Consider the following 27,858-nt stretch of genomic DNA (forward strand, 5'->3'; position numbering starts at 1 on the left):
CAGGAGTTCAAGACCAGCCTGACTGACATGGTAAAACCTCGTCTCTACTAAAAATACAAAAATTAGCCAGGCATGATGGCAGGCACCTGTAATCCCACTTACTCGGGAGGCTGAGGCAGGAGAATCGCTTGAACCCAGGAGGCGGAGGTTGCAGTGAGCCGAGATGGGGCCTTGGCACTCCATCCAGCCTGGGTAACAAGAGCGAAACTCTGTCAAAAAGGAAGGAAGGAGGGAAGGAGGGAAGGAGGGAAGGAGGGAAGACCCTAAGGCCTCTGTTGCAACCTACTGAGTCAGAGCTGCAGTTTAATGAGATCCCCAGGGGACTTCTATGCATGTGGAGCTCTGAGAAGCCCTGCTCCAGACCAGCATAGTGGTTGAATATTGGAATCACCTGAGGAGCTTTTTAAACCACTGATCCTGCCACCACAGTTTCTATTTTCAAGGTCTGGCTCCCTAAATGATTCTAAATGTGCAGCCAAGGTGGCAAAGCACTCGAAGACCTCCTATTCCCCATGAGAACCTCTGAAACAGCAGCAGGTCTGGGTGCTGCTGATGCAGAATGAGTACCAAGAGCTCCCTGAAGCCCAGTAAAGCTGCTGCCCACTCCTATAAGTCAGGAGCAGGGAACTGAAGCCAGCTGTTTGGGTTTAGGTGCTATAGGTACCCCTGCACGCGTTCTCATCAAGATTATTGACTGTGCATTTCATTAGGTGGAATCCATTTGGGAATCTGTCATGGGAGATCAAAATATTAAGCTTGGAATGATCCGTGTCTGCTTGGTTAGCCCATCAGACAAACTGTTTGCAATTAGGTAGGATCCTCATGCTGAAGAAGGTAGTAGAGAATAAAAGCTTGCACAGAAAAGTTAGGAGCCTCAAGTTGGGAAAGCAAACAAACCAAAAGCAGAGAGGAGTCACCCAAAGGAAGCAGCACCCAGTGAATCCCCGCCGTGAGTCAGCACGAGGGAGGCCCAGCCCTTTCTAGGGGAACCTGATTAAAGATCAGGCTCAGCTGCTGCTGCTGCTGCTGCTTGTCCCAAGACCAAGCCGTAATTGCAACTTCCCTTCCTCAGCTGCCTAAACTTTTTTTTCTCTTGTAGCTGGAGAGAAGTGTCACATTTTGCTCACTCTCAGCCTTCCTCGCCCACCCCCTTCCCAGAGAACGTGTGTGGTGTGTAGGGGGTGCTGCGAGCCACCTCCAGCCTCGGGTGGCTGCTTAAGTAACTTTCAACTCCTCTCTTCTTAACACTATGAAGTGTCTCGGGAAGCACAGGGGCCGGGCAGCTGCTTTCCTGCCTCTTTGCTGGCTCTTTTTGAAGATTCTGCAACCGGGGCACAGCCACCTTTATAACAACTGCTATGCTGGGTAAGTGGAGCGACATTCATGCCCTACACAGCTTTGATTTGGATCTGGGGGCTGGTTTGTTCCAGAGTGTGCCTCACTTTTTCTGACTTGGGGGTCTCTGAGTGAATCTGCACACTTTCCCGGTCCCCTATATAAAATGTACACACAGCTCTCTGCTCTTGGCTGTAGCTCACTGAGAGAATGTGGTGGGCTCCAGCCTGGCTTTTTATACTTCTTATCATCTGCCAACCTCAGCTGTGGACCCAGGTTGAATGGGATTCTGTCTTTGGAGTAGCCGTGGTCGGTATTTGCAGTGTTTGCCTTGGTTGATGCTTGGTGATGCCGTTGTCCCACATGAATTATGACCTGAAAACTAAGCCTTTCCTTTACAACTGTATGTAGGAACAGTGGGTTGAAATTCATCAGTGATTAAGTTTAAGAACTGAGTGTGAATTTTTTTTTTTTAGCCTGTGCTTATTAGTCTGTAGAGTGGTTATTAGATTTTTAAATCTGAGCAATGCAAATGATTCAACTCAAAATAAGCAGAATAAAAGTAGTCAACTGTAAAATTATGGGTAGTTTTTCTGAAGGAAAAACATAGGAGTAAAACAATCAGTTTTGTCCCCCCTCTGTAGGTTAGCATGCTTTCTATATGCATTTCTTCAGGAGGCAGAGGGCTGGAAGCCGTGTGTTACTATGCACATTCTTATTATCCTGAAGGCTTGCTGTGGTATAGACAGCATGTGATTTGCTCACATATGCAGGGGGTCGTTCTTTGAATCTGGAAATTATGGCTTGCCTGCATTTTAGAGCTAGAAAAACCTTAAATAGTTCCTCTAGTTCAATTCCTTTTTACAGAGGAGTAAACTCAGTGTCTTAAATATTTTTAAATAGCCTACTATCATTCAAGGATCACCACCTGAGAAAAGTTTTCATGTAGATCTGGATGATGACAAGGTAGTGTACAGTGTCTTAAAACCAAGTTGTTCTTTTCAGAAATAGTGTAAAAGAATTTATAAGTGTGACCCTGGTAAGAGAATCGCATTTCTCTTTCTCTCCCAAAGAATCTTGGCACTGCCTTTAGGGTTCCCCTGAATACAGTGCTTACAGAGGAAATTTTCGAAACATGTCCTCAGTTTTAGGGGAGGCAGGATGGGATAGAGATGCTAGTTGAGTTAGGGGCTATAGATGGTAATGTGATCATGGATTTTTCCACCCCAGTATTTCTGGGAGGAAACAGAAAGGAGTTAACATCCCAGGGCTGCCTTTTGGCCTGGACATACAAGATCTCGGCTTTACCTCCGATCATTTGTGACCCCTTTAGAGATCTGGAAAAAAGAAGCTCGTGTTTAAAGACTGATGGTGTAGGCTTGGGTTATTGGGGAGTTAACTCTGACTCTCCTGGCTGATGTCATGTCAGATGATAAACATATATCACAGATATAGACACGTCTGTGTGACCTAGGCCCTCACTCCTCCACTCAGCTGTGGCTCTGTGCGTAATTATTTCAGCGTGTGGCACTCCTCCGTGATAAGTTACCAGGCCTGCTTCAGCTGAGCAGGTGTGCACCCTTCCCTAAGCACCACTTTGTAGAGGAAATGAGGCCAATGGTGGCACCCTTTTCGTATAGAATTTGTAGCGACTGGAACCCTTCAGGAAAAAGTTTCATTACCTTCTCTGTTTTCAGCAATGGATGTAATAATTGCTATTTTCTCTTCCGTTGCTACATAAGTTAATCCCAAGTGTATAAATTACCAGATGTCTAAAAGTAGGAGGGAAGAAAAAGATGAAAGAATGAAGTGAGTCTCACTCACCCATTGCAATAGAAGCCTAGAGCTTCTTTAAAAGCAAAAATATTTCTGAGCATATTCACTGTTAAAAATGGGGAATTTTAACCTACGTTCGTTAGATATCATTTTCTCGTCACTAAAGACAGAAATGCTGCTCAGCTTTGAGAATGTTTTGCTTTGTTTACTCCGAAACTACTTTCTGCAAGTTTAGCCTTCTGGTGAACGAGAATCTGATGGGAGGACATGGTAGAAGAGTATTTAGCACTTTTTTTGGGCTGGTTTCATCCATCCAAAGTTATTCTGAGCCACCTCATTTTTATTCCTTAATAATTTTTCTTTTTTTTTGTTACTAATGAAGGGGCAGCCCTATTTCTTGCATTCATGTAAAAATATTTTTGTAGGTCTTTGTAGAATCCAATAATATGTGATTATCATTTACAGGACCCTGAGCATGAATAAAAAATAGAACACACAGGGCAGGCCAGCATGCCTCCTGAGAGCAGCTAATGAGGCCAGTCCTTTAGACATAAACTAGTAACAATTGGATAGTGCCAAGTGTGTAACAGATGCTTAGTAAATGGCAAATTTAAGTGTCTCAGAAAAAAAAAATTGCCTTGGAACGGGTAGGGGGAGATTCAGGGGGAGACAGGGATGATTAATGGTCATTTAAAAAGGTTAGAAAGAGTAAGAACTACTATTTGGTTGCACAACACGGTAACTATAGTCAATAATAATCTAATTGTACATTTTGAAATGACTAACAGTGTAACTGAATTGTTGTGACACACAGAATAAACGTTTGAGGGGATGGATACCCCATTCTCTATGATGTGCTTATTTCACATTGCATGCCAGTGCCAAAATATCTCATGTACCCCATAAATATATATGAGGTACATAGAAGTATATACATACTATGTACCCACAAAAATTAAAAACTTAAAAGTGTAGAAAGACTACAAGAAAAATCTGATGACAAAAGCCTAGTGCCTTTTTTGATAACTATATTAAACACTTACAAGACAGATCTTTAAATGCATGGAAAAGGAATGAAGCGAAGTGGAAAATGACAACTTCAATTATATTTATTGGTACTTTATGTCAAGGGCTTCAGGGGTTACAAATACCAAGTCAGACATTTCGGGGATAAATAAATGTCCATCGGTAAGTGAGACGCCCATACAAGCAAACATCATTCTGTGTTCTTTTTTTTCTCCCTCATCTCCCTGTTTTCCCAAAAGCAGACCTGGTTATTATACTATGACACTGAAATCAAAAAAAAAAAAAAAAAAAAACTTCTGCATCACAGAAAATTAGGGTAGATTTTTAAAATAATGGTAAAAGAGAGATCTCAGACAGTAACAATAAATTCTGGCAAAACTCTAGTACTAACATAGCTATGATTTTTGAAAACTACTTATTGAGTGCCTTCTTCATGTGTCAACGTAGCATAAGTCTGAGCGTTAACTGCCCGGGTCTCATTTTTTGCTTTTCCACATTTAGTAGCTCTGTTATCTTAGACAAGTTATTTAACTTCTTTGAACCTCAGTTTCCTTATCTGGGACAATGGAGGTAATATTAGACCTTCCTCACCAAGTTGCTGGGAGGATTCAAGAATAGCATGGATATTGCATGGTTCTTGGCACTTAGTAAGAACTTAACAGGATGGTAAAATACTTACCGAGACTTAATGTAAACATTTATAAAAATATTAATTCTAAGAACAACTTGATGCATTTGTTATCTTCATTTTACAAATAGGCTAAATGAAGTACAGTCCAGGTAGCCCAAGTTCAGGGCTAACTAACTCAAGAACACACTTGAGATTCTCACCCAGCTCTGCCTGACTCCACCACTGTACTTCTCACTCTGCTACTTATTCAGGCATAGAGAATTGCTTTTAAGAAAAACTGGAAGATTTAATCTTGTTTGGGGAACTGATAGTTTCAGAACAATAAAGGAAAAGAGATTATATAGGTAAAATTGGAGGTTTAATCTTGGTTACCTTCTCTAGGGTGGTGATGAGTCACTGATAGTGAATCATTATTAGAAAAGCATGCACGGCCCATAAGGGACAGAAAACAGAAGATGAAAGAACTTTCTATTGTCTCTCTCTCTCTCTCTCTCACACACACACACACACACACACAGAGAAAACAAAAGTGGCACAGAAAGTAGCTGTGATCATGTGCCTTTGTTCATTCAAGTATTTGGATGCCCATTGTGTGCTGAGAACTTGACCAACAGAGTGAATTCCCTCTAATAGCTTGCCGTATAGTAGAGAAAATTGCCCACATATCAAATTACTATATAATGTGTAAGTGCTGTATGGTAGCAGTCGCCGACCTTTTTGGCACCAGGGACTGGTTTTGTGGAAGATAATTTTTCTACAGACAGTGGCGGGGGGTGGTTTCAGAATGATTCAAGCACATTACATTTATTGCACACTTTTTTTCTATTGTTACTATGTTGTAATAGGTAATGAAATAATTATAGGACTCCCCATAACAAACAATCAGTGGAAGCCCTGAGCTTGTTTTCCTGCAACTAGGCAGACCCATCTGGGGCTGATGTGAGACAGTGACAGATCATCAGGCATTAGATTTTTATAAGGAGCGTGCAACCTAGATCCCTCACATGGGCAGTTCACCATAGGATTCTTGCTCCTGTGAGAATCTAATGCTGCTGGTAATTGACAGGAGGCAGAGCTCAGGTGGAAATGCAAGCAATGGGAAGCAGCTGCAAATACAGATGAAGCTTTGCTGGATAGCCTGCTACTCACCTCCTGCTGTGTGACCTGGTTTCTAACAGGCCACCAACTGGAATCAGTCTGTGGCCAGGGGTTTTGGGACCCCTGCTGTATGGGATGAGGAGATTCCTGAGGGCTGACAGAAGAGCTCACTGAACCAAGAAGGAGAGGTGAACATCCTTTCTATGTCCTTGCCAATTCTGATTATCTAACCCTGCTGTATGTAGGCTGAGGGTGCAGAGAGAACTGGCTGCCTACCATCATGACTGCTTCTTGGAACCAAGTAATGAGCTCGTATTAATCTACTTGTACTGCATCTGCTTGCAAAGTTCCATGGACTCCTTTTTTCTCATGACAGCCCTGCATTTATTGAAGATGTCTCTTAGGTCTTGGAAGAGTTTCTTCCCCTTCTTTGTGTCTCAGGGAAGCCACTTTGATGAATGGCATACCCTTTTTTCCCATGACCATATGTATGAGCAGGGCTGGGTATCACCCACTTATGGTTATTTGTCCACAAGTCAATAGTCATCCATGGAAACAGGATGTGACTATTCACAGAAGTAGACTTGAAGTAAGATTATTTTTGAAAAGTAGTTTGGGGCCAGGCATGGTGGTTCACGTCTGTAATCCCAGCACTTTTGGAGGCTGAGGCGGGTGAATCACCTGAGGTCAAGTGTTCGAGACCATCCTGGCCAACATGGCAAAACCCTGTCTCTACTAAAAATATAAAAATTAGCCGGGCATGGTAGCGTGCACCTGTAGTCTCCGCTACTCTGGAGGCTGTGGCAGGAGAATCGCTTGAACCTGGGAGGTGGCAGTTGTAGTGAGCCAAGATCACGCTGTTGCACTCCAGCCTGGGCAACAGAGCAAGACTCCATCTCAAGAAAAAAGGAAAAAAAGTAGTTTGGTCCTTGAAATCCTATAAGCAAAGAGACTGCACATTGGATGTGGCATACTGAAGACAAAAGGATTGTGAGGAATAGTGACTCAGTAGAGCAGTTTCAACCCGAGACATCATATTTGTTTTCTACCCTACCTCTCTCTCAAGAGCAGCTTTTTGTTCTTTTATGTCCTGATGTTGGCTTCCTTTGAGTGTTCTCTGAGCTTTAGAAACCTAGGTCTAGAGCACAAGAAATCAGAGCTAATCATGTGAATCTGAGTTGCCTTCTACACTGGTAGTTAAGGATCTTTTCAGATTTGAAGGACATAAGTCCCCCTTTTCCCAGGACTGGCCCGGGGTTGCCAGGGATTGTCTCAGTTTGCACGTGCTGTTCTGGTGTAGTCATCAGCAGTACCTCCTTCCCAGCTGAGAAGGGTCCTGATTTGATGGTAAATTGTTGATTTGACCTTTTATATTCTTCACTAAGTTTGCATCCTTAATGAGTTTTATTCCATGTCTTCAAATATGCCTCTTGTCTCACTCCTAAGGAAGAAATGCATCTCTAGTTCCTTCTGTTCCTATAAAAAGTATCCCATTTGTACTCTCCTCTCCCTTGTAAGGACCACCAGCCACATATAGGACTTTTTGTTTTAATCTCAGTCTGAGTTAAGGTAGTTTTCTCCTAACTGATCTGCCATTCTCTAATCCTTTCTCATACTGATGAGCTTATTAAAATAAGACTTTTCATCATGTCACTCCCTTGCTCAAAGACCTACTTTGGCTCCCCATTGTCAACTACATCAAAGGCAGAATCCTCTTCGTGGCTTTTAAGGCCTCTATCATCAAACTCTGGTTTTCCTGCCTCTCTCTCACTTATCCTCAGCCCTGAAACCAGATCTAGTCAGATCAGAGAAGTAGAGAGCTTCATTCAGCATTGCACACATTGAATAAACAAAGCAAGCAGGCCCCGTTCATAGTAAGAGCCTAAAGCAGGAAAGGACCATGTCAGCTCATGAATGATAGGCTGAAATACGTGCTCTACATTTGGGGACATTAGGACGTGTCCTTGGTTCTAAGGTTGGTTATGAACGTTTCCCCACAAGTTAGTGTGTAGTTAATGAAATAGTTCTCCCATGCCTTCTGGAACTTCCTTCTAGCTCTTGCCCCTTGTTAATGGTAGAATATTTTTAGTTTTCCTTATCCACTAGCTCAAAGTACAGCCACTAAGTGCTGATTGTTTATCAGCTCATTATACCCAAAGCTTTCTTCCCTGCAGTATGTTCTGCGTGTTGGGGTCTCCTGCTTTGCTTGTTAAAGACATGCAATACTGCAGTCTGACCCAAATTCACAGATAGCTAGTACTCCATGGGGGTCAGCATTTCCTCTGCCCACTGAGCTAATGGAAGGAGGATTGTTTCAAATGCTTCTGGGTTCCACTCTCCTTGAAGCCCAATCTGATAATGGACCCTTTATTTTATAGCATCAAGGTACTTTCTGGGTAATACCATTAAGCATAATCACTTCCAACCCCTGAAAAGCAGCAAAGGATGTTAATGTTTCATAACTTCACAGCCTATATTGTGTGAGCTACAAAAGCATTATTTTTTTGTCTTTGTAAATGGAATGACTGAACAGAAAAGAAAAATGCTTTTGGTGACTTGTTTTAGAGTTTTCATTATGATCAATCAGTAGATAACTGGTTTATTGGATTAGAATTTGCTTTGCTAGATTAATGGCTTCTCAACCTGCCTCTAGGTGTTAACTTCTTTATGATACAGTGGAATGCGGAATACAAAGCTTTAGGATCTTGTGCTGGGTAGTGTTGTAAATTTCCTAAAAAATTATTTTATGAAAGGTTGAAGCAAACTTCTAAGAGTTTCTCTTCAACATAATTATAACCTTTGTTCTTTTTTCCCCCAGTGTACTTTGAAAATAGTAAAACATTTTAGCATCAATTTTAGTAAGGATACTATTGGGTTGTTTTGTTTTGTTTTGTTCTGTATTTTCTGTTTGATTGTTTCTTAGATTTGCGATGACAAAGAATCCTAAACCTCCATGGCTTAAACAAGAAATCCATTTCTCTCTCATGTAAAACCCCAGAACAGCTATAGCTGGTTGTTGGTGCCAGAGAACCAGGCTGTTTCTGTCTTGTAGCTCTGCCATACTCAACATTCAACTTCCAAAGGAGGAGTCTTCCATGTCTCACAGTCCAGCCAGCAGGAAAGTGGAAAGAAAAGTCACTCTCCTGTAATGCCACAGACCAGAAGTTCAAACATCATTTCCTGCAGGCCAGAATCAACTAGACAGCCCTAGCTGCAAGGGAGGCTGTGAAATATAGCCTTTAGCCAGTGGGGCCAGATCCAGGAGAACATATTAGAGATAACTACAGCAGTCTCTCTGAGTGGTTACACTGATATCCAATGACTACCCTTCCGCTTGTTGTTTTCTTGAAATAACAGTCTCTCCAAGTGGATGTTTAGAATTTTGGACTTCCAGCTAATTAAAAGTTGCATTTTTCTTCTATAAATGGCATTTTTTAAAGTCATAGAAGGTCAGGACTGGAAGGGACAAAAAAATGTATCAATCCCTTTGTATAATATATGAGGAAGCAGAACTCCATAAAGGTAAAAGGATTGGCAGAGCTAGCATTAGAGTTAAGACTAAAACCCAGGCCACCTGAGTTCACAGCATCCTTTACAGTCGACAACACCACCTTTGGTGACTCCAGAAATCTTCTTACCCTTTCCTATTCTCTGGAGTCACTGGAAATGAAGTAAAGTGATTTGGCAAGGCTGAGAAGTGTTTAACAAGGGAGGATTTCATTTCATATCTATAAATATTTGCAAGGTGTCTGGCCGGCTGCTAGTCTAGGACTACAGAGATGAAAGGGCAGCCCATGTGCACAGCATAATGAGTAACTCAGGCAGGTAAACAGTCCCAACCCTGGGATCCTTGTGCCTCCAGAGAAAACTCTTGATATCAGATATCAAGTGAGTGCAGGAGAGGGTCACCTAACCCAGACTGAAGAATGGACAGAAGGCTAGAGAAGTCATCTTAGATGTGACAATTGCAAAGGAAAAAAAAAATTTGAGTGGTTTATTAAATATGCAAGATATTTTGACTTTTTCTTTTAAATGGCTGGTACTGAAAGGACATGGTCCTGATCTCAGTCATCAAGAACAACTAGAAATTAGGTTAAGGCTTTCCAGATACAGGGAATATATTGGTTCAAAGAACTACAGGTGAGAGAGCTTGGTCAAGTCTAGAAAATCAGGGCAATTGAGTATGGCTATAATAGAAGGCATCTTTCTCTGAGGAAGTCAGGAGCAGGGAGGGAAGGCTGCAGAGGTAGGTGAGGTCCCATAACACATGGTTCAGATTTCTCCCAAAGTCAACAGCATGCTCATGAACAATTTTAAGCAGGGAATTTAGTTGATTCAATTTTTAAGAGAAAGTTCCCTCTGCCATCATTGAAATGGGAAGACTAGAGGGCTAAAGACTGGTGTCAAGATGACTGGGATGTTATGGTGACCTTAGTAATATGAGGCAGGGCCTGGTTAATGGCAGTGACACCGCAAGAAAAAGGAGGGAACCAATCAAATATTTAGGAGGTAGAATTTTCACAATTTTTCCACTATTTCACAGAGGGAATAGTGTAAATTGAATCTCAGAATCAAGTAAGTAGACTGAGCTCTTTGCAGAGAAGATAAGCACTTTTTTGGATATGTATTTGAGGTGCCTATAAAGTGCCCAGTTGGATAGATGGGTCTGAAGCTCAAGAGAGACCTCTAGGCTATGAAATAGATTCCAGAAACTGATGTGTCAATATGTCAATAGAATTTCTTGAAATATTTGGTATAGGATGGGGTACCCTGGAAGAACTCATTACATGACAAGAGGGCCAAAGATTCAATAGAGCAGGAGGGGAAAGGCAGAGAAGAAAGTAGCAGAAAGGTCTAGAAACGGAGTAAGAAACACAGGAGATGTCAGTTAAAGGAAAATAAGAGATCCACGAAGGGAGAGATTAGTCATATCAAGTGCTGCAGAGTCATATCCATTGGGCAGGCCATTCAGGACATCATTTGTATCTTCAAAAGTGCTTTTGGTGGAGTGGTGAATGGAAACTAGAGCAGGTAGGTTGAGAAAGGAATGGGATGTCACAAAATTAGCAGTGAAAGGAGACCATAATTTCAAGAAGCTTGTCCATGAAGTGGAGGTGAGGGCAGTGTGAGGAGGTGATAGATTTAAAGAAGTGTTTTGCCATTTTGCTTTTACTCCTTAAGATAGGAAAGATATGCTCGTATTTTACACCAGGTGGTAGAAATAAGGAAAGGGAGAGACCAGTGATAAAGGAGAGACCACAGGAAAGTGATGGAGTCAGGTCTCCACAGACACTGAAAGCTGGCTGGCCTCTCCTTTCTCTGTAAAGTAGGAGGTGGGTCCTGGTCCCATGAAAAGAGAGGGGAGATGACTTGGGACCTTCAGAGGGATCACCAGCATCACTGAGGGGCCAGCTGATGATAAGGATGATGAGTCCATAGAGGAACCATAAACCCAGCTCCATGGGTTTTCTCCAGGATCATTTTTGAAGAATATTACCTGGAATGTGCTCCTGGAGGGAAAGGGGAGGGAAGGCTGCAGAGGAAGATGAGGTCCCGTAACATATGCTTCTGATTTCTCCCAAAGGTGACAGCATGCTCATGAACAACTTTAAGCCAAGAACTTAGTTGATTCAATTTTTTTTTTTTTTTTTTTTTTTTTTTTTTTTTTTGAGACGGAGTCTCGCTGTGTCTCCCAGGCTGGAGTGCAGTGGCGCGATCTCGGCTCACTGCAAGCTCCGCCCCCTTGGTTCACGCCATTCTCCCGCCTCAGCCTCCCAAGTAGCTGGGACTACAGGCGCCCGCTACCACGCCCGGCTAATTTTTTGTATTTTTAGTAGAGACGGGGTTTCACCGTGTTAGCCAGGATAGTCTCGATCTCCTGACCTCGTGATCCACCCGCCTCGGCCTCCCAGAGTGCTGGGATTACAGGCTTGAGCCACCGCGCCCGGCCAGTTGATTCAATTTTTAAGAGAAAGTTCCCTCTGCCACCATTGAGAAAGGAAGAGCAATTTCTGGAGCTCTATAAGGAAAGAGGGCAGAAATGTAGTAGCAATAGAAGAAAGAAAAGAAAAAGGCTGCCACTAATTTGTATTTCTCTAACATTTAATAATATCATATAGTACTTTGCAAATCAGAATATAATACAAGGTATTGGGTAATTTATGCTATTAGTGGGAAAGTCTCTCATGTAGACACATCCTGTCACAAAGTCGACAATTTTTTTCATTACCTTCTATCTTCCTAAGGAATTAAGTAAAAGACTGAAAATGTCTTAGTGTCTTCTTAGCCAAATGAATGGGTCTATTCTCTTCCTCATTAAGTTATCAGAAAACTGGAGGTGCCATCTCCTCATCCATCTTCCCAGTTCCCTCATCCTTCCTCATTCCACAAACACTTACTGACCCAATACCAGGAAAGTAGCCATTATCACATCCTGTCATTTCTTATCCCCAAGGATGGTTAAGAATCTTTAAAGTAGCTGTACCAGGCAGGGTCTTGCAGAGGAAACGACAGTCTGTGTCTCCTGAGGGCTTATGTTTTAATCCACAGTCTAAACTGAAAAAGGGAGAGATTTAAAAAAAATGAACAAGTATTTAAAACCAATAAAAATGCAAGTATATTAGGTCAAAAATTCTTCCTGCTTTTTTCAACCTTTGTTTTCTTAACACACACTTCATGTATTTTTATAGCATTTCAATCTCAGCAACTGATAAAAGATAAAAGTTCTAGGGTACCACACTCTTTATCACTAGATGAGAACCCTGGTCTATGTTTGCACTTACAGAAGCTGGAACCATTTGCACATGTGACCTCATTGGTCATATTTTCATTTCCCCCATCTCCCTTTCAGAATGTCTTTATCTTACCAGACTAATTCATGAATCACCAACTTATCAACTAGGTTCCTTTTTCTGATTTTGTGACTGTAATGAGAACACAAGATTTATAATGAGATGATTGGGGTCTTATTATAACCTCTCCATCATGTTTGCATGGGATGTCTGATGATGTGATAGCAATATATTTGGCATCAAAACTGCTAAACATATTGAAGGTTGGAGGCATTTGGGATGAGTCTCTATAGCAAAGTATTTGGAGTAGTTAAAAATTTGCTGCAGAAAAAAATATTCTAAGCCCTCGACTTACAGGGCAGAAAAAAGGATACATATGAGGGAGTCCAGTTCTCCCTAAGTTTTCAGACCTCTTTGTGGAAGCAAAGGAAAATGTAAGTCATTTTAATGTAATATCTGACAGAAATCTTCTTAATGTAATATCTTACATCTTAATGTAATATCTGACAGAAAAAATTACTTCAGTGTTTTGGAGAGAAATTTAGTCTGCTTTGTTTTTCTCTGCCTAAAATAAGCGTTTTCTTTTTCTTTTTCCATGGGGCCCTGGTTTGCTGAGGTCATGCACCCTCCACACTACCATTCTAAAAACTCTCCAATTACTTCAAGCACCGACACACACCTGTACCCTCTCTTCCCCCAGTGCCTGACACCACACCTTTTATAATAAGAGCAAATAAATGCATCTTTCTTGATAAGAGGGAGGCTGGTGGCTCACACTTGTAATCCCAGTACTTAGAGAGGCCAAGGTGGGAGGATCACTTGAGCCCAGGAGTTGGAGACCCAGCCTGGCCAACATGGGAAAACCCTGAATTTAAAAAAAAAAAAAAAAATTAAGTTTGCCGGATGTGGTGGTGCATGCCTGCAGTTCCGCTACTAGGGACACCAAGGTGGGAGGATCACTTGAGCCCAGGAGAATGAAGCTGCAGTGAGCCATGACGGCACCACTGCACTCCAGCCTGTGTGACAGAGGGCGCCACTGCACTCCAGCCTGGGCGACAGCCTGTCTCAAAAAAAAAAAAAAAAAAAAAAAAAAAATGGATGCAGCATTTGACCTGAGTTATCTCAGCTTCCATCCTTCCTACCACCAACTCTACAGGTTCCTGATCCCACCCCTCCTTTCCAAGGCACAATACCATGTGTATTGTCAGCACTATTCATTGAGTGCCTACTATGTGTCCCTTTTAAGGCCCAGGCATATAGCACTGTAGGTGCTAGGAATACAGCATTTCTTTAAGTCCTAGTGAATAAAACAAAGTATCTGGTGAAGTTTATATTCTAATGGAATGACAGTAAATTAATATGCCGTAGTAGTGAGTTCTGATAAGGACTCTGAACGGAGATAAAATGTAGAAAGGCAATAGAGTGTCAGGAGAGGAGATGAGAAGAATAAAGTGAGACTCCTGATTATGTGAAGATCTGAGGGTAGAAACCTCCACACATGGGAAACAGCAGGTGAGGTGGAAGCTCGTGTGGCATGTCCCTGGACAGCGGGTCTCAGACCAGCAACATCAGCACCACCTGGGCACTTGTGAGAAACTAAAACTTCTCAGGCCACCTCCCCCTCCCAAATCAGGAGTTCTGGGGGTGGGGCCCAGCAGTCGGGTTTAACAAGCCCACCAGGTGACAGAAGCTAAAATTTGAGAACTGTTGAGGACAAGCAGCAGGGTGACATGGCTGGAGCCTATGGGTCGATGGAATAGTCGTCACTCACGCTTGGTTCCTGCGCTCTGGTCCAGACAGTGTTCAATTTCCTTTTGTTTATCACTGTGAAACCTCAAAATCACCTACAGCTTTCTTCCTCTGTCCTTCGTCTATTCTGTGCATGTTCCTCCACATCTGCCCACCTTTATCAAACCATTTCAAACTCGTACCTCCTCCAGTGCGAGTTCCCAGATTCCACCATCAGCCGTGACCACGCCCTCCTCTGAGAGCCCATGCCACTCTGTCGTGTATAACACTAAGCACGTGCAGCTCTTTATTACAGTTGTATGTGGATGTCCTATCTTTCAGGAAATAAGTAAGTTGAGAGTAAGACGTTGTATCTTCTTATCTATATTCTTACAGTCCCCAAAGAATGTTTGGCATATTCAGTAAAGACTTTCAAAGGAAAAAGGAGGGAGGAAGAGGAGGAAGGAATGAGAGAGAGCGAGGAAGCAATGGGGGGCAGGAAACTAACAAACTGGGAATCGAATTGCTGACACCTGCAGGCAGTTTTATCACACTGGATTTCATCAATGACAAGCAGTGAAAAACAGGAACCATTTGCCCTTACGGCTTTCGGAGGAATGTGGGGATCCCACAGCTGCCACCTGTATGTGCTTAAGGGCAATATTCCCACCCTCCTGCTGATTTCTCCCTGTTCAATGTGTTTTGGGTATCACTCGCACCATTACCCAAATTTGGTCTCAGATATTTTATTTATACAGGCTCCTAAAAGTGACTGGACCGGCATTCTGCTTGGGGGAGGAGATCTCTGAGGCAAAACTGCTGTTTCCTGGCTAGCCTAGAATGGGCACCAGCTGGTCAATACATTTCTTGGCTATTACCTTTTACCAAATTTAGAGAAGCGACCCTTGCCTTTTTGTCATTGCTGCTTTATCCTCTAAGGATAGACATGAAGTCATCTGACATTATAGATCACTCCTCAATCATTTATTTTGAGCCTAACATCCTCTCTAGTTTTTGACTAATTTTTACAAACCAAAGAATTTCCAGTGTATCTTTCAAAACTTTATTGGTTGTGTTCTTCCTTTAACTCATCTTTTCCTATCTCTTAGATGCCGTGATTCAATAAGAAGAAAGTTTGCTTGCAATTACTATACTTGGTTCCCCTACTCAGATGCCCATACAAATTCCAAGTACCACAGAAACAGAATGGTCCTGGAGAGTACAGTCAGGCTTCCTTTAAAATAAGGCAACAATAAAAATTCAAACACAGAGAGTTGATCAAATAGAGTGCTATGTGGTTTGAAGAGTCGTCAGAATGGGCATTTTCTGAGTCAAGCTCAGCATGCTACGCAGACAGCAGTCCAGCTTGAGGGAAAGCAGGAAATATTCAGACAGAGGTGGTGTGAAATCAGGTAGTCCGTATGAGAAAGGCTTAAAGCCTTAGCCTTGAGTTAAGGAGCTGTGGAAGAAGTGAGAGGATGGGCACTAGCTGAGAAATAGCAAAAAGGAAGGGACTCTCCAAGGGTGAAACCACACTGCATAGTTTCTCAAGAAAAAGCATGGCATGCCAAAGGACTTGCCACCATCTTGGCCTCTTTTTGTGTGTGTGAAAAAGCATTTGTTTTTTTCCTTCAAATGCAACTTGTATAGACAGCATTTAATTACAGGGTGAATAGCTCACCATGGACCCAGCTATTGGTAGCTTGGTTCTTTCTAGGAAAGGAATCTTAATAAGAAAAAAGATGAAATGGTAAAGTAGAATTATCGCCAATTCAAAGATTCAACCAACTATCCCCAAATTAGGTATTCTAAACCAACTAGTGGAAAGATGCAAAATCAACATGGTCACCCAGTCTCATTTCTATAATAGCAGGATTGCAAATACTTAATGATTTCCTAAGAATAGATAAATTTTATGGTGACTACTTAGCAAGAATTTTGTGCCCTTGAACATACAGTATAATTTATAGTTATTATTCATAGCCTCTGGTAAACATATTGTATTTTTAAGTATTAATCACTCCAAAGATTCTTCTGTTCATTACATAGGACAATGGAAAGCATTACTCATTTCACTCAATCTAAAGATATCCACTATGATATTCTCATAGTAGAAATAAATATATTTGGTCTTCATCCCCATTTTCTGGCTAACAGCTCCTAAAATCCTTGACTCTCCAAAGTGATATGTCTTTGTGTATGCTAATGAGATGACTGATGATGGGGGCTCCTGGATAGCCTTAGGATGGGAGCTGGTTGCCAGGGAAACCCACCATGTGATTAGAGGCTGGGACTTTCAGCCCCATCCCCCAACCTCCAGGGAAGTAAAAGGGACTGCAGGTTGAGCTAATCACCAGTGGTCAATGATTTAATCAATTGTGCCCTCATAACCCTTCATAAAAACCCAAAATGGACAGGGTTCAGAGAGCTTCCAGGTTGCTGAACATATGGAAGTGCTGGGAGGTTGGTATCCCCAGAGAGGGTCTGGAAGTTCTGGGACCCCCTCCTACATACCTTGCTCTATGCCTCTCTTCCATCTGGCTCTGTATCTGTATCTTTTATAATAAATGGGTAAACATAAGTGTTTACCTAAGTTCTGTGAGCCATCCTAGCAAATGACCAAACCCAAGGGAGGGGATTATGGGAACCCCTAATTTAAAGCTGGTTGGTCAGAATTTCCAACACCTGAGCTTGAGATTGGCCTGTGAAGTAGGAGGTAGTTATGTGGGACTGGGCCACTAACCTATGAGATCTGGTGCTAGTTCTGGTTAATGTCAGAATTGAATTGAGTTATAGGACGCCCAGCTGGTGTGAGAGAATTGCTCGTTGGGGGAATCCTCCCCCACCCTACATCTGCTAGCAGAAGTGTTCTGTGTTGAATGTTGAGTATAGCAGGAGAAAACGGTTCTTTTCCAACATCACATCTGCTGATTTCAAAAAATAGAAATGGCCAAATTGGGGCCCGTGAGAATAGCACACAAGTCCTAAGCCCTGTAACTTTCTTTACCTGCTATTACCATTAAGAACAGTACAGCTGTTTTGCTTAGGCAGTCCAAGTGATTTATATCTCCTATATTTACATCTCCTATATTTTATAATCTTAAACTATTTGTTTCATCAGGCTCTGAGCAGCTTACAGGGATATTTATTTAATAATTTGACTAAGCCTTGCATACCCATCTTCGTTGCCGTTAATAGAAGATAGTAACTGTTTTCTTCCATTGCTCTTGTTTTCCAGAACATCACTTAACTTCCTCCTGAGCACTCAGAATGCTCTACAGTAGCACTTATTATTTTGTACTTTGTTTAATTGTTTATTCTTCATGACTAAGCTGTACTCTCTTTGGGGGAAGGAACTTCATCTTATTCTTCAAGTCCAGCCTCTACAGAGATTAATAGACACACAGTTTTGTTATTGTTACTCCTGTAGCCACTGAAGTTGAACCACAATAAATTGCCAGTACATGACAGTTTTTAAGTCTTAAAATAACAGTAATTTCAGATGGCTCAATTTAATATAAACTTCAACTCTGAAAAATTAGGGCTTTTTTTCTTGCTATAAAAATATGAGCAGTTTATGTGCAGATTTTCCATTAACGTATCATCAAAGCTTTATCAAGTTTACAGAGAATATTGCCAGAGCTAATGAATTTTAATGTGCAAATGAAACATTAGGTGATCTTATTGACAATGCAGATTCAGCTGCAGTCCCAGGTAGGGCCTGGGACTCTGCATTTCTAATGGGCTTCCAGGTGATGCTGACACTATGGCTCAGGGTAGTAGCAAGTTACTGAATTGCAGGATAAGGAGTCAGGTGATGTGTTAAGTACTAGATCTGCTACTAGCTATCTGTGCTACTTTAGTAAAATCACTTCATCTTTCTGGGCCTTGCTTTCTGTGATGTCCAAGAATTGGGTGGTCTCTTCCTTCTAAGTCCCAGGTTTATGATCCACTGGGGTCACATCTACACATGTGGTTAGAAAGTCCATACAAAATACAGGTTTGGACCACCAGCTCCATCCTCAGCCTGCCTGGGTTCATGTCCTAGTTCTTCCACTTACTAGTGATGTGATAATTGGAAGGGGTTACTTAATATCCCTGTGCCTCAATTTTCTCATCTCTAAAATTGAACTAATATTGAATTAGTTTATATATGTAAAATGCTTAGGCAGAGACTAGGACAAATAAACTCAATAAATGTAAGCTATTTGTAGTATTAATATTCTCTGCAGTTTCATTTCTAAAAAGCTTTCCTAAGGGGATTATCTGAAATGTAGACAAAGATTTAGAGTGCATAGAAAGATGTTTATTACCAATTTATTTCATCTATCAAAACGTGGGATGCTACCTATGTGTTCAACAATGAGAAAGGCTAATTATAGTGCAAATTATAGACCCTTTTGTGCCTGCTGTAAATGTCTATAAATAATTTTTAATGCTCAAGATTCTATAGAAGAAAACTTCTCACTCCCCCTCCGAAGGTTGGCAAATGCTGAAAAAAAAGGTATACAAATGTATTAATGTGCATAAACACAGGGGAATCACAGGAGAATGATAACCCAATTCCCCGATGAAGTTTAGAAGTTCATATACTCTTTTGCATAGAGGAGAGGTTAAGTGGGGAGTGTAGGAAATTTTAAGGGATAGTAAATGAATTTTAGGGGAATTGAATGGGCCCAAAGGATAGATAATAGGTTTTTTGTTTTGTGTTGTGTTTTTTGTGGTTTTTTTTGTTTTTTTTTTTTTGAGACAGAGTCTTGCTCTGCCACCTAGGCTGGAGTGCAGTGGCGCGATCTCAGCTCACTGCAAGCTCTGCCTCCTGGGTTCATGCTATTCTCCTGCCTCAGCCTCCTGAGTAGCTGGGACTACAGGCACCCACCCCCATGCCCAGCTAATTTTTTTTTGTATTTTTAATAGAGACGGGGTTTCACCATGTTAGCTAGGGTGGTCTTAATCTCCTGACCTCGTGATCCGCCCGCCTCAGCCTCCCAAAGTGCTGGGATTACAGGCATGAGCCACCATTCCCGGCCAGATAATAGTTTTTAAATGATTCTAATGGGATGAAGAATAGACAATAGTTTGTGGACAAGTCCTAGGAAGGTAAGGGGCATAACTGCCCTGTGAACAAAGGTTTTCTTATTATGCAGATAAATTCTCCCAGGCAATCTCTCAGAGCAGACCTCAAAAGAATAGATGCAAAGCCTGTCTGGGCATGATGAGAAAGATTTTTAGTCTTTCCTTTTCTCTGGTGATTAATCCTTCCTGGTTAGTTGAGATGCCTGGGGGAGAGGATTTCAAGACAATTGCACTTCTTTTGGAAGAAGTTTTCTGAGTCAGATAAGGGAAGTTCCAGAGACAGCCCCTCCCTGTGGGGGTTAAGGGGGGCAGTGGGGAGCTGCAGATGAGAGGGTTAGAAAGTTCTTGGTTCTGAGAAACCACTAAGGTCTTCCAATTTCCTTTAATTCAAAAGTGTTCAGCATGCCAAAGCACCACACTTCGGGGTATTCTGTGAGCCCCAACAATACAATAAAAAAAGAAAATAGGATACAAAGGTATCAATAGTTTCCGTTTTGCTATATGATATAGTTAACTATATCTGGGGGGAAAAGCCACAAAATAGCAAGTGGTTACTAGGTCCAAGTGACACTGTAACATAGGGGTTTTTTTTTTCTTTCTCCCTATACCTTTTTCTCTATTTACTAATTCTTCTGCATGAAGCATAAACAACTTTTATATTCAGATTAAAAGTAATTTTAAGCATGTGTAAATTCTCAAAGAGATTTTTTATAATTAACCCTATAGCAAGAATTTCAGCTTCTGTGGTGCCTTGTGCCAAAACCATTCTAGAATCATTGCAAATAAGAATCAGAAGTTAGTAAATTTAACAATACAACACTCAGTGCCAAACTAATGACTGAAAAGAAAAACAAGCATGTTCCTCCTTTATTTCTAACTGAAAACGAGATTGTTGAATATTCCAATGAAGCATTAAATGGCCAAAGTGGCTGTCTTGCTGAGTGTCACATAGATACTGGAGAGATGTGAAACAGAGGAGCAGGGCTCGAGGCCTTTCAGCTTAGAATAATGCCAGAACTTCCCTGCATCATGCTGATATATGCATTTGGGTAAATGGATTTTCAAATAGATATTCTTCAGTGGTCTCAATATCACAGTATGATTAAATCTGTATTTAGATTTTTATTTAAAAGCTAGGAAAAAAGCATTTGAAATGACTGGAGGGAGAATTCATTACATTTTCATATGTATTCCACTATAAACATGTATTTTTCCAAGCCTGAACAAGCCCATTTTAAGAAGACTTTCTGGAAAAAATATTTGCCAGCAGTTTCTTGCACCATCAATTACTTTTTAAAACTACAATAATAGCGATCATTAGAACCTAGTCTAGGTTAAACATCTTCATTTGCCAAAGAAGGCTAGGGGCTATTTTTTCTTGCCTTTATGAGGTATGGATTGAGAGGAAAGTTTGTCTGCATAAATTTTCTACTGCTACTCCACTGCTTGATAAAATTCCTCTTCCTTAATCTTTTCTGACTTTTCATCACTTTGAACTTCTCGCTGTTTGAGTAGACATCACCAGTGATCTACACATACTTCATTATCTCCCTAACCAGTAACCTCAACCTGAAAACTAAGAATTTCTGAATAAAAATTATTTTTCAATCACTTACAAGTCATTTTTCTTCTTGGCCTCTCTCTTGCTCTCATGAATTCTAGAACCTTGATCAAAAAGGCTTTTGTCTTAAAACTCAGGCTTTTGGTTAAAGAATGTTGAAAAATCTTAAATTTGCAGCTTAGTGACAGATCATAGCATAAATCTGGGGTACCCACTGTATTCAAGAAAAAAAATTATCTCCAAAGTAGAATGGTCAAAAAAACATTACATATCTAAAATTTATTTTATCTCATTCTTATGTACATTTTAATTTTTCATGTTTTATAATATAAATAGGCCAAGCATGGTGGCTTATGCATGTAATCCCAGCACTTTGGGAGGCTGAGGCAGGAGGATTGCTGAACCAGGAGGATTGCTTGAGGCCAAGATTGCTTGAGACCAGCCTGAGCGACACAGCAAGACCTTGTCTCTACAAAAACAATTTTAAAATAAAACCCAGGCACAGTGGCCCAAGCCTGTGGTCCTAGCTACTCTAGAGGCAGAGGTGAGAGGATCCCTTGAGCCCAGGAGTTCAAGGCTGCAGCAAGTTATGGTTGTGCCACTGCACTCCAGCCTGGGTGACAGAATGACTCCATCTCTAAAAAAAAAACAAAATGTAAAATACTGGTACACTTAAAGTCTATGGAGATTGAAGTTGCTCACAATTTTCAGTCATGAAGTTTTGAAAATGGAGGTGATGATGATCTCAAAGTTCTCTTGTTTGCCAACAACAGCATATACTGAGGCCTATATTCATTTATTTGTTAAATTTGTATTGAGCACCTACATGTCCCAAATTTTTTTAGATATTAGGAATATAAAGGGCTCACACTAAGGCAGAAAAAAAGCACCTGTTTTGTTAAGCCCATAATTTCATGAGGAAAACAAACAATGCACAAGTAAACAGTTATAAACTCTTACAACAGCTATGATGTAAATAAACAAGATACTGTGGCCTTTATTTACTCATTCAACAAATGTTTATTGATCATCCAATACATACCTGGAACCATGCTAAGCACTCTACACAAAATGGACATGATCCTTGCTTTCACTGAATTTCCACTCTAGCCCAGGTAGCAGACTATTCTAGCCCAGGTAACTCAGATTAATTACAACTGTGACTGAAGTTATAAAGGAGTTCTCATTTATAACTTGGTAGCACAGAATGCTAACAACTTGGAAGGAACTGATGACCAAAAATTGGGGGATGAGTCTAAGATGGAAGAGGCCTTCCTGAAGATGTTATCCTTGAGGCAGGGCCTTGAATGTTGAGGAATTTGTTGGGCATGGCTGTGAGAACAGATCAGAGCTGTTGAGAGAAGTGTAGTCTCCAACTTGGGAAAAGGAAGCAAGGGGTACGTGATTGCTCCCGTTGTTTATTGATTATTTTTAATTGTGTGGTTTTAAGGGAAACTGGGCCGAATGGCTTACTGTCAGTTGTATACAGGACTTTAGACTTCGCAAAGCACTTTCTCTTGGGTTGTCTCAGTTGTTCTTCATCTATGTCTGTGGTATGCAAGTAGTTGCTTTCAATTCTCATAGATGTAAGTGCTACACAGGTGCCTTCTCAAAACTTATTTCTAAACTCTGCAAGTAGATGTGCCCGTCCGTTGTAGGGCACACCTGAAACTGGTGAAGTGGTGCTCAGTGGGGCCTTTTGCTTTGTGTACAGAGCTTTGTGAATATAAGCTTTTGGCTTCAAGAAGCATTGAGCTGCCGTAGGTTGGCTGCAGAGTTGAAAGGGGACAGTGGGGGCACACGTCAAAAGGACGACTCAGCTGTGATTAGAAGGTACGTGACATTTACCAAAGGCAACACACCTCATGAGGAAATCAGACCCTGGTGCCAAGAGGCCCTACAGCTCGAGAAAGGAGGTGGGTGTGAGAAGGCCATGTAGGAGGAGAGACACCCACTCACTGATGTATCTGATGTAAACAAGCACAGGGTCTACATTTTAAACACGGGGGGCTTCAGAAACAGTGTGTCAGAGAGGGAAAAAAGTCAGTAAATTTGTATCCTTTGCTCATTTTTTTTATTTTTAATTTTGCATTTTCTCACCAGTTTTTGAGAGAACCATGTATTAGAGGTATTAATCCTTCGTGTATCATATCTGTAACCCATGCTTCTTTATCAATCCGTCATTTGTCTTTTGACTTTGTCTATGAGAAAAAGAGCAATAGAAACCATATTAATGGTTATAATTCAAATCTACCGTTAGTTTTTCTTTCTTTGTGGTATTTAGTTTTAGCTTGTTCAAAAAGATCAAATATTGCTCCCACTCAAAACTATATAAATATTCTAGGATTGTTTTCCTGCTGATTTTGCATAATTTTTCTTTTTTACGTTTAGATCTTTATATGGAATTATTTTTTTGTACACAGTGTAAGGAAGAATGTAACTTAATTTTATCCCAGAGGGCCATTTACAGAAGAGAATATGCAAAGAAAAACTAACTTACATAAAAAGGCACATTTCACTCACAAGGGAATGCAAATTAAAACAATTAAGTGTTTTAATTTTTCCCATAGATAGAAAATGCTTAGTGCTGGTGAGGATGAGGAAGCAACTGGAACTGTAGTGCCAGAGAGAAGGTGAAATTGTTATAACCGCTTCAGAAAGTAATCAGCTGAATCTAATAAAAGTTATGCTCCTCCGCCGCACACGGTGGCTTACGCCTGTAATCCTAACACTTTGGGAGGCCAAAGAGGGTGGATTCCTTGAGCCTAGGAGGTCGAGACAAGTCTAGGCAACGTGGTGAGACCCTCGTCTCTATTTAAATAAAAATTTCTATATGTAAAAAAAAGTTTTAAGAGTTAAGATCCTCACATCCTTTTGATAAATCCTGTTAGAAAATACCTGTCTAAAATAATTAGCTTGTGTGTTAAAATTGTAGCACTGTATGTGGTGATTTTTTTAAAAGCTGAAAACAAAGTCCATCAATAAGGGAACAATAGAAAAATCATGATATATCTGTAATATGGAATGTTATGAGGCTATTACAAAGAATGAGTTATGGCATATATTGAACTACAGGGGTGCGAGTGATATATTTTTAAATGAAAATGGAGTTTGAGAGTAATATGTATGATTCTATTTTGGAAATGTGCTAATTTTTAGAGTGTAGGGAAGTTTTAGGGGATGTTTAGGTTTTTCTTTTGGTGGGGAGGAAATGGTGGCAGTGGTAATTTGTGAGCATACATCAACTTCCCCCTTTAACATTAAAATGGTCTGGTATACCAACATGAGAGATTTAGTTTTATTATATAGTGATGTATTTCATAATAACTGAACTAAGAAGAAACCTGGGTTCCATTTTGATTTACACGTCTTGGACGTGTCATTGTGTTCCTGGCATCTCTTCTTCCCAACACATGATGAGGAAATAAAGAAAAAATATCAAGTGCTCCAAATGTCCCTGAAATAAGGGTATCATAGGGCTAGAGGATAATCTGTACCCTACAATTTGTAAGCTCTGGTTAAAGGCCAAGATTTCCAAGTTTATAAATTAGTATCTCAGTTTCAGCCCACCAGGGAAGGACCATCATTTTTTTCATTTGAGCAAGGTTTGGTACCATGATGCTCATACTTAGCATATAGGAAATGTAAGCTCAGACCAGGTCACAGCCTGGTTTACTTCACTGAACACATCTAGAAGGAACTGAGCAGCTCTCAAAGCTGATTTTTTTTATAGAATTACCTGCAGAAAAAATGCAACTACAAACACCCTGGGCTTGCCGCAGATGTACTGAATTGGAGTATCCAGAAATTGGACCCAGGAATTTATTTTTTTAAGTGATTACCAGGTGGTTCTGATGCATCTCATCTATAGATAATTTGGGAACTATTGATGAAATCTAGTAAATGAAGTCAAGCTGCCTGCTGAAGGTAAAATATAGGCTGTGATAGCTATGTTAAAAGAGAAACCTTAGACAAATTTAACAGAGTTTAGCTGAGCAAAGAATAATTCCAAAATCAGGCAGTTCCAGAAACACAATAGATTCAGAGAGGCTCCAATGCTACCTCGTGGTCCAAGATTTATGAGCAGAGAAAGGAATATGACATACAAAAAATGTGAGGTACAGAAACATTCAGGTTGGTTACAGCTTGGCATTTGCCTTACTTGAACCCAGTTTGAACAATTGGCTTCCACTGACTGGCCAAAACTACCACTTTGGCCATTGACTGGCCAAAACTACTCTTGGCACAAGAGTAGGCTACAGTCCAGTTACATCTCTAGTTAAGTTATGGTTCCCTATGTTTGGAGAAACCTTTAAGATATGTAAATAGGCAGGTTTAGGCTAAACATAATGGCAACAGGCATTTTGAAAGCCCCTACCATAAGAAAGTACCTTTTAGTGCTAAGTCCCCGTGAACAGCAGGCAAAATTTGTAAAATTCAAACATGCAAAATTTCTGGGTTTTTTTTCTCACTTTTGAGAAGCCATTGATCTGTGATAGGGTTTTTTTGTTAAAGTAACTTACCAGCCTTGCCACAGAAAGTATAACGCTGCACCTCTATCATTCATCTGCACCTGACCTTCCCTGTCAGTGTCCTGATACTAGTTATATTGTGGTGTCCAGCCTATACTTTGTTTCAAAAACTCAGTCATCTGGGGGACAAGGTACTTCAAAAACTTTGCAAAAGTAAAGCTAGTATGCAAATCCTAGTTGTATATTCCCCTGCTTCTTCTCTGAGTAGTGGATGTGTGACTTATTTAAAAGTCAAAAGAAAATCTGTTAACACCAGACCTTCAATATCTGAAACCCTTAAAGACTATTACCACTAACAGAGAAAGACCAAGTTGAAAGGGAACCTTTTAGAAAGACTGCGACAAAGCAAATGGCACGCATGGTATTTCTCTTTAGCCTCTAAGGCAGTAAAGTACCAGATGTCATACAACAAAGTCCGAGAAGACCTTGTAACCTAATGGGCGTAGCCAGAGTACTCAGCTTTAAAAAGCTCTTGTGCTTATAAAAGGAAGTGAGTTGGCATCATTAACTCCATATGTTAGACTTAGGAATTTTTTGGCCAGCCTGCTTTGATTTATTCAAACAGTTGTAATGTTTAACCTTTATATTAAAATGGAGAGTATAAGTAAATGTTTGTTCAACCCTTAATATGGAGTTTCTCACATAGTGGGTTGCTTCGTAAATATTTGGTGCCTCCCAATTGTGCAGTTGGAAGAGGAGAGATCAACTCAGGTTGATCTTTCTTAGGTTGAATAAGCTATGCGAAGTATACATTGACTGCGTCTCTCGTGGAGGCAGCCGGGAAGTGATCAACATGGTAAAGAGACTCTGGAGCAGAACTATATCTGAACGCACAGCCCCTCATTCAAAGAAGTTAAAAGTGAGCCGTTTGTCAAGGTTCAGGGTACACAATGCAGCAATATAAAATTACCCAAGGGCCTATCCGTTTTGACCACTCTTTTCTTTTGTTAAATTCTGTTTCCTTGAAGTCTGTGGACTAATGTAAATAAATGTGGCCCTCACACTTTTCTGACCACTTCTCCTTTTTCTCCATCACTGGATCCCATCCCTTCCCGCCCCTTTCTGATGCTTAGGTGACCATTTGGGGCTCAGCGTCTGTAAGCACTGAATTCTCTGTCTCAGGGTCATTGGTCATTTTCATGGCTTAGCTATTGCCTGTGTTCTGATGACTCTCGAGCCTGCATTTCCTGCCCTGGCTTCTTACCTACAACTCAGTACCATATGTCCAGTTGGCTGCTGGACACTCATGTGGATGCATGGACGCCAACTTCTCTAAAATAGTTCATCATTTTATTCCACATACAATCTTCCCTGCCGTGTTTCGTTATTCTCATTCAATTTAGAGAAACCCAGCCACCCGGAATCAAAACCTCATTTTTCTTTCTCCCCTAGTTCAGTCGCTTACTAAGTCTTGTCGCTCCTGTCACAGTCTTTTCCCAGGGCTTCATTTCTCTCATGCCGCCGTCATTATTTCATGCCTGCATGGCTGTCACAGCCTCCTACCTTGCCTCTCTGCTTCCAGTTTCACCCCCTCCAATCCACTGTGCACATCAGTACCAACTTAATCTTCTGAAAGCGCCTTTTTGTTATGTCGCTCTGCTGATCCAAAACACTTCAGTGGATCATGACAACTCAAGAATCAAGTCCAAACTCATTTGTCTGACATCCAAGGCCCTCCATAACTTGGCCCACTGCAGTCCTTGACTTTCCCCTTTAATTTTTTTTTTCCCTGAAATAAATCCTGTTCTGGTCAGAGTGGTCTTTCCCCAATACTGACCACAGCATGCCCACACCCCATTCCCTCCATCTGTATCCACTCGGGATGCTACCCTCATTCTTTCCTCCTGAGTTGTCCCTGACCTTCAGCCACTCATTTTAATGATCCAAAAAGATGTATTGCTTTGACTAGATTTGGAGCCTAGCTTGTTGTCTTGATGATGATTTTCAATTCAACTTGCCCAAAAGAATAAGAGAGGAAAAAAAAACAACAACATATAGGCAGCAAGACTCAGCTTTTCCCCCTACCTAAGGTTCAAACAGCGAGATAGATCCATGAATTAAATTTAACCTTTGGCCAGGTGTGGTGGCTCACGCCTGTAATCCCTGCACTTTGGGAGGCCAAGGTAGGCAGATCACAAGGTCAGGAGATTGAGACCAGCCTGGCCAATATGGTGAAACCCCGTCTCTACTAAAAATACAAAAATTAGCTGGGCATGGTGATGTGTGCCTGTAATCCCAGCTACTCGGGAAGTTGAGGCAGGAGAATCACTTGAACCCAGGAGTTGGAGGTTGCAGTGAGCCGAG

General features: G+C 41.0%; 1 protein-coding gene across 2 annotated transcripts in view; it reads left to right on the forward strand.

Annotated features, from left to right (window-relative positions):
- The first annotated feature begins 997 nt into the window (after window positions 1-997).
- The window catches only part of CPA6 (carboxypeptidase A6), a 311,803-nt gene continuing 284,942 nt past the window's right edge, over window positions 998-27,858 (forward strand). Inside the window, exon 1 of one of the 2 annotated variants that reach the window (XM_050800279.1) lies at window positions 998-1,365. In XM_050800279.1, coding sequence (XP_050656236.1) covers window positions 1,250-1,365 — 116 coding nt within the window. In that variant the 5' untranslated portion in view covers window positions 998-1,249. Of the gene's footprint in view, window positions 1,366-22,726; window positions 22,856-27,858 lie in introns of those variants that run through there. The other variant, XM_050800281.1, reaches the window with a different exon arrangement.

This window comes from Macaca thibetana, chromosome 8, assembly GCF_024542745.1.
Source record: "Macaca thibetana thibetana isolate TM-01 chromosome 8, ASM2454274v1, whole genome shotgun sequence".
NCBI lineage: Eukaryota > Metazoa > Chordata > Mammalia > Primates > Cercopithecidae > Macaca > Macaca thibetana.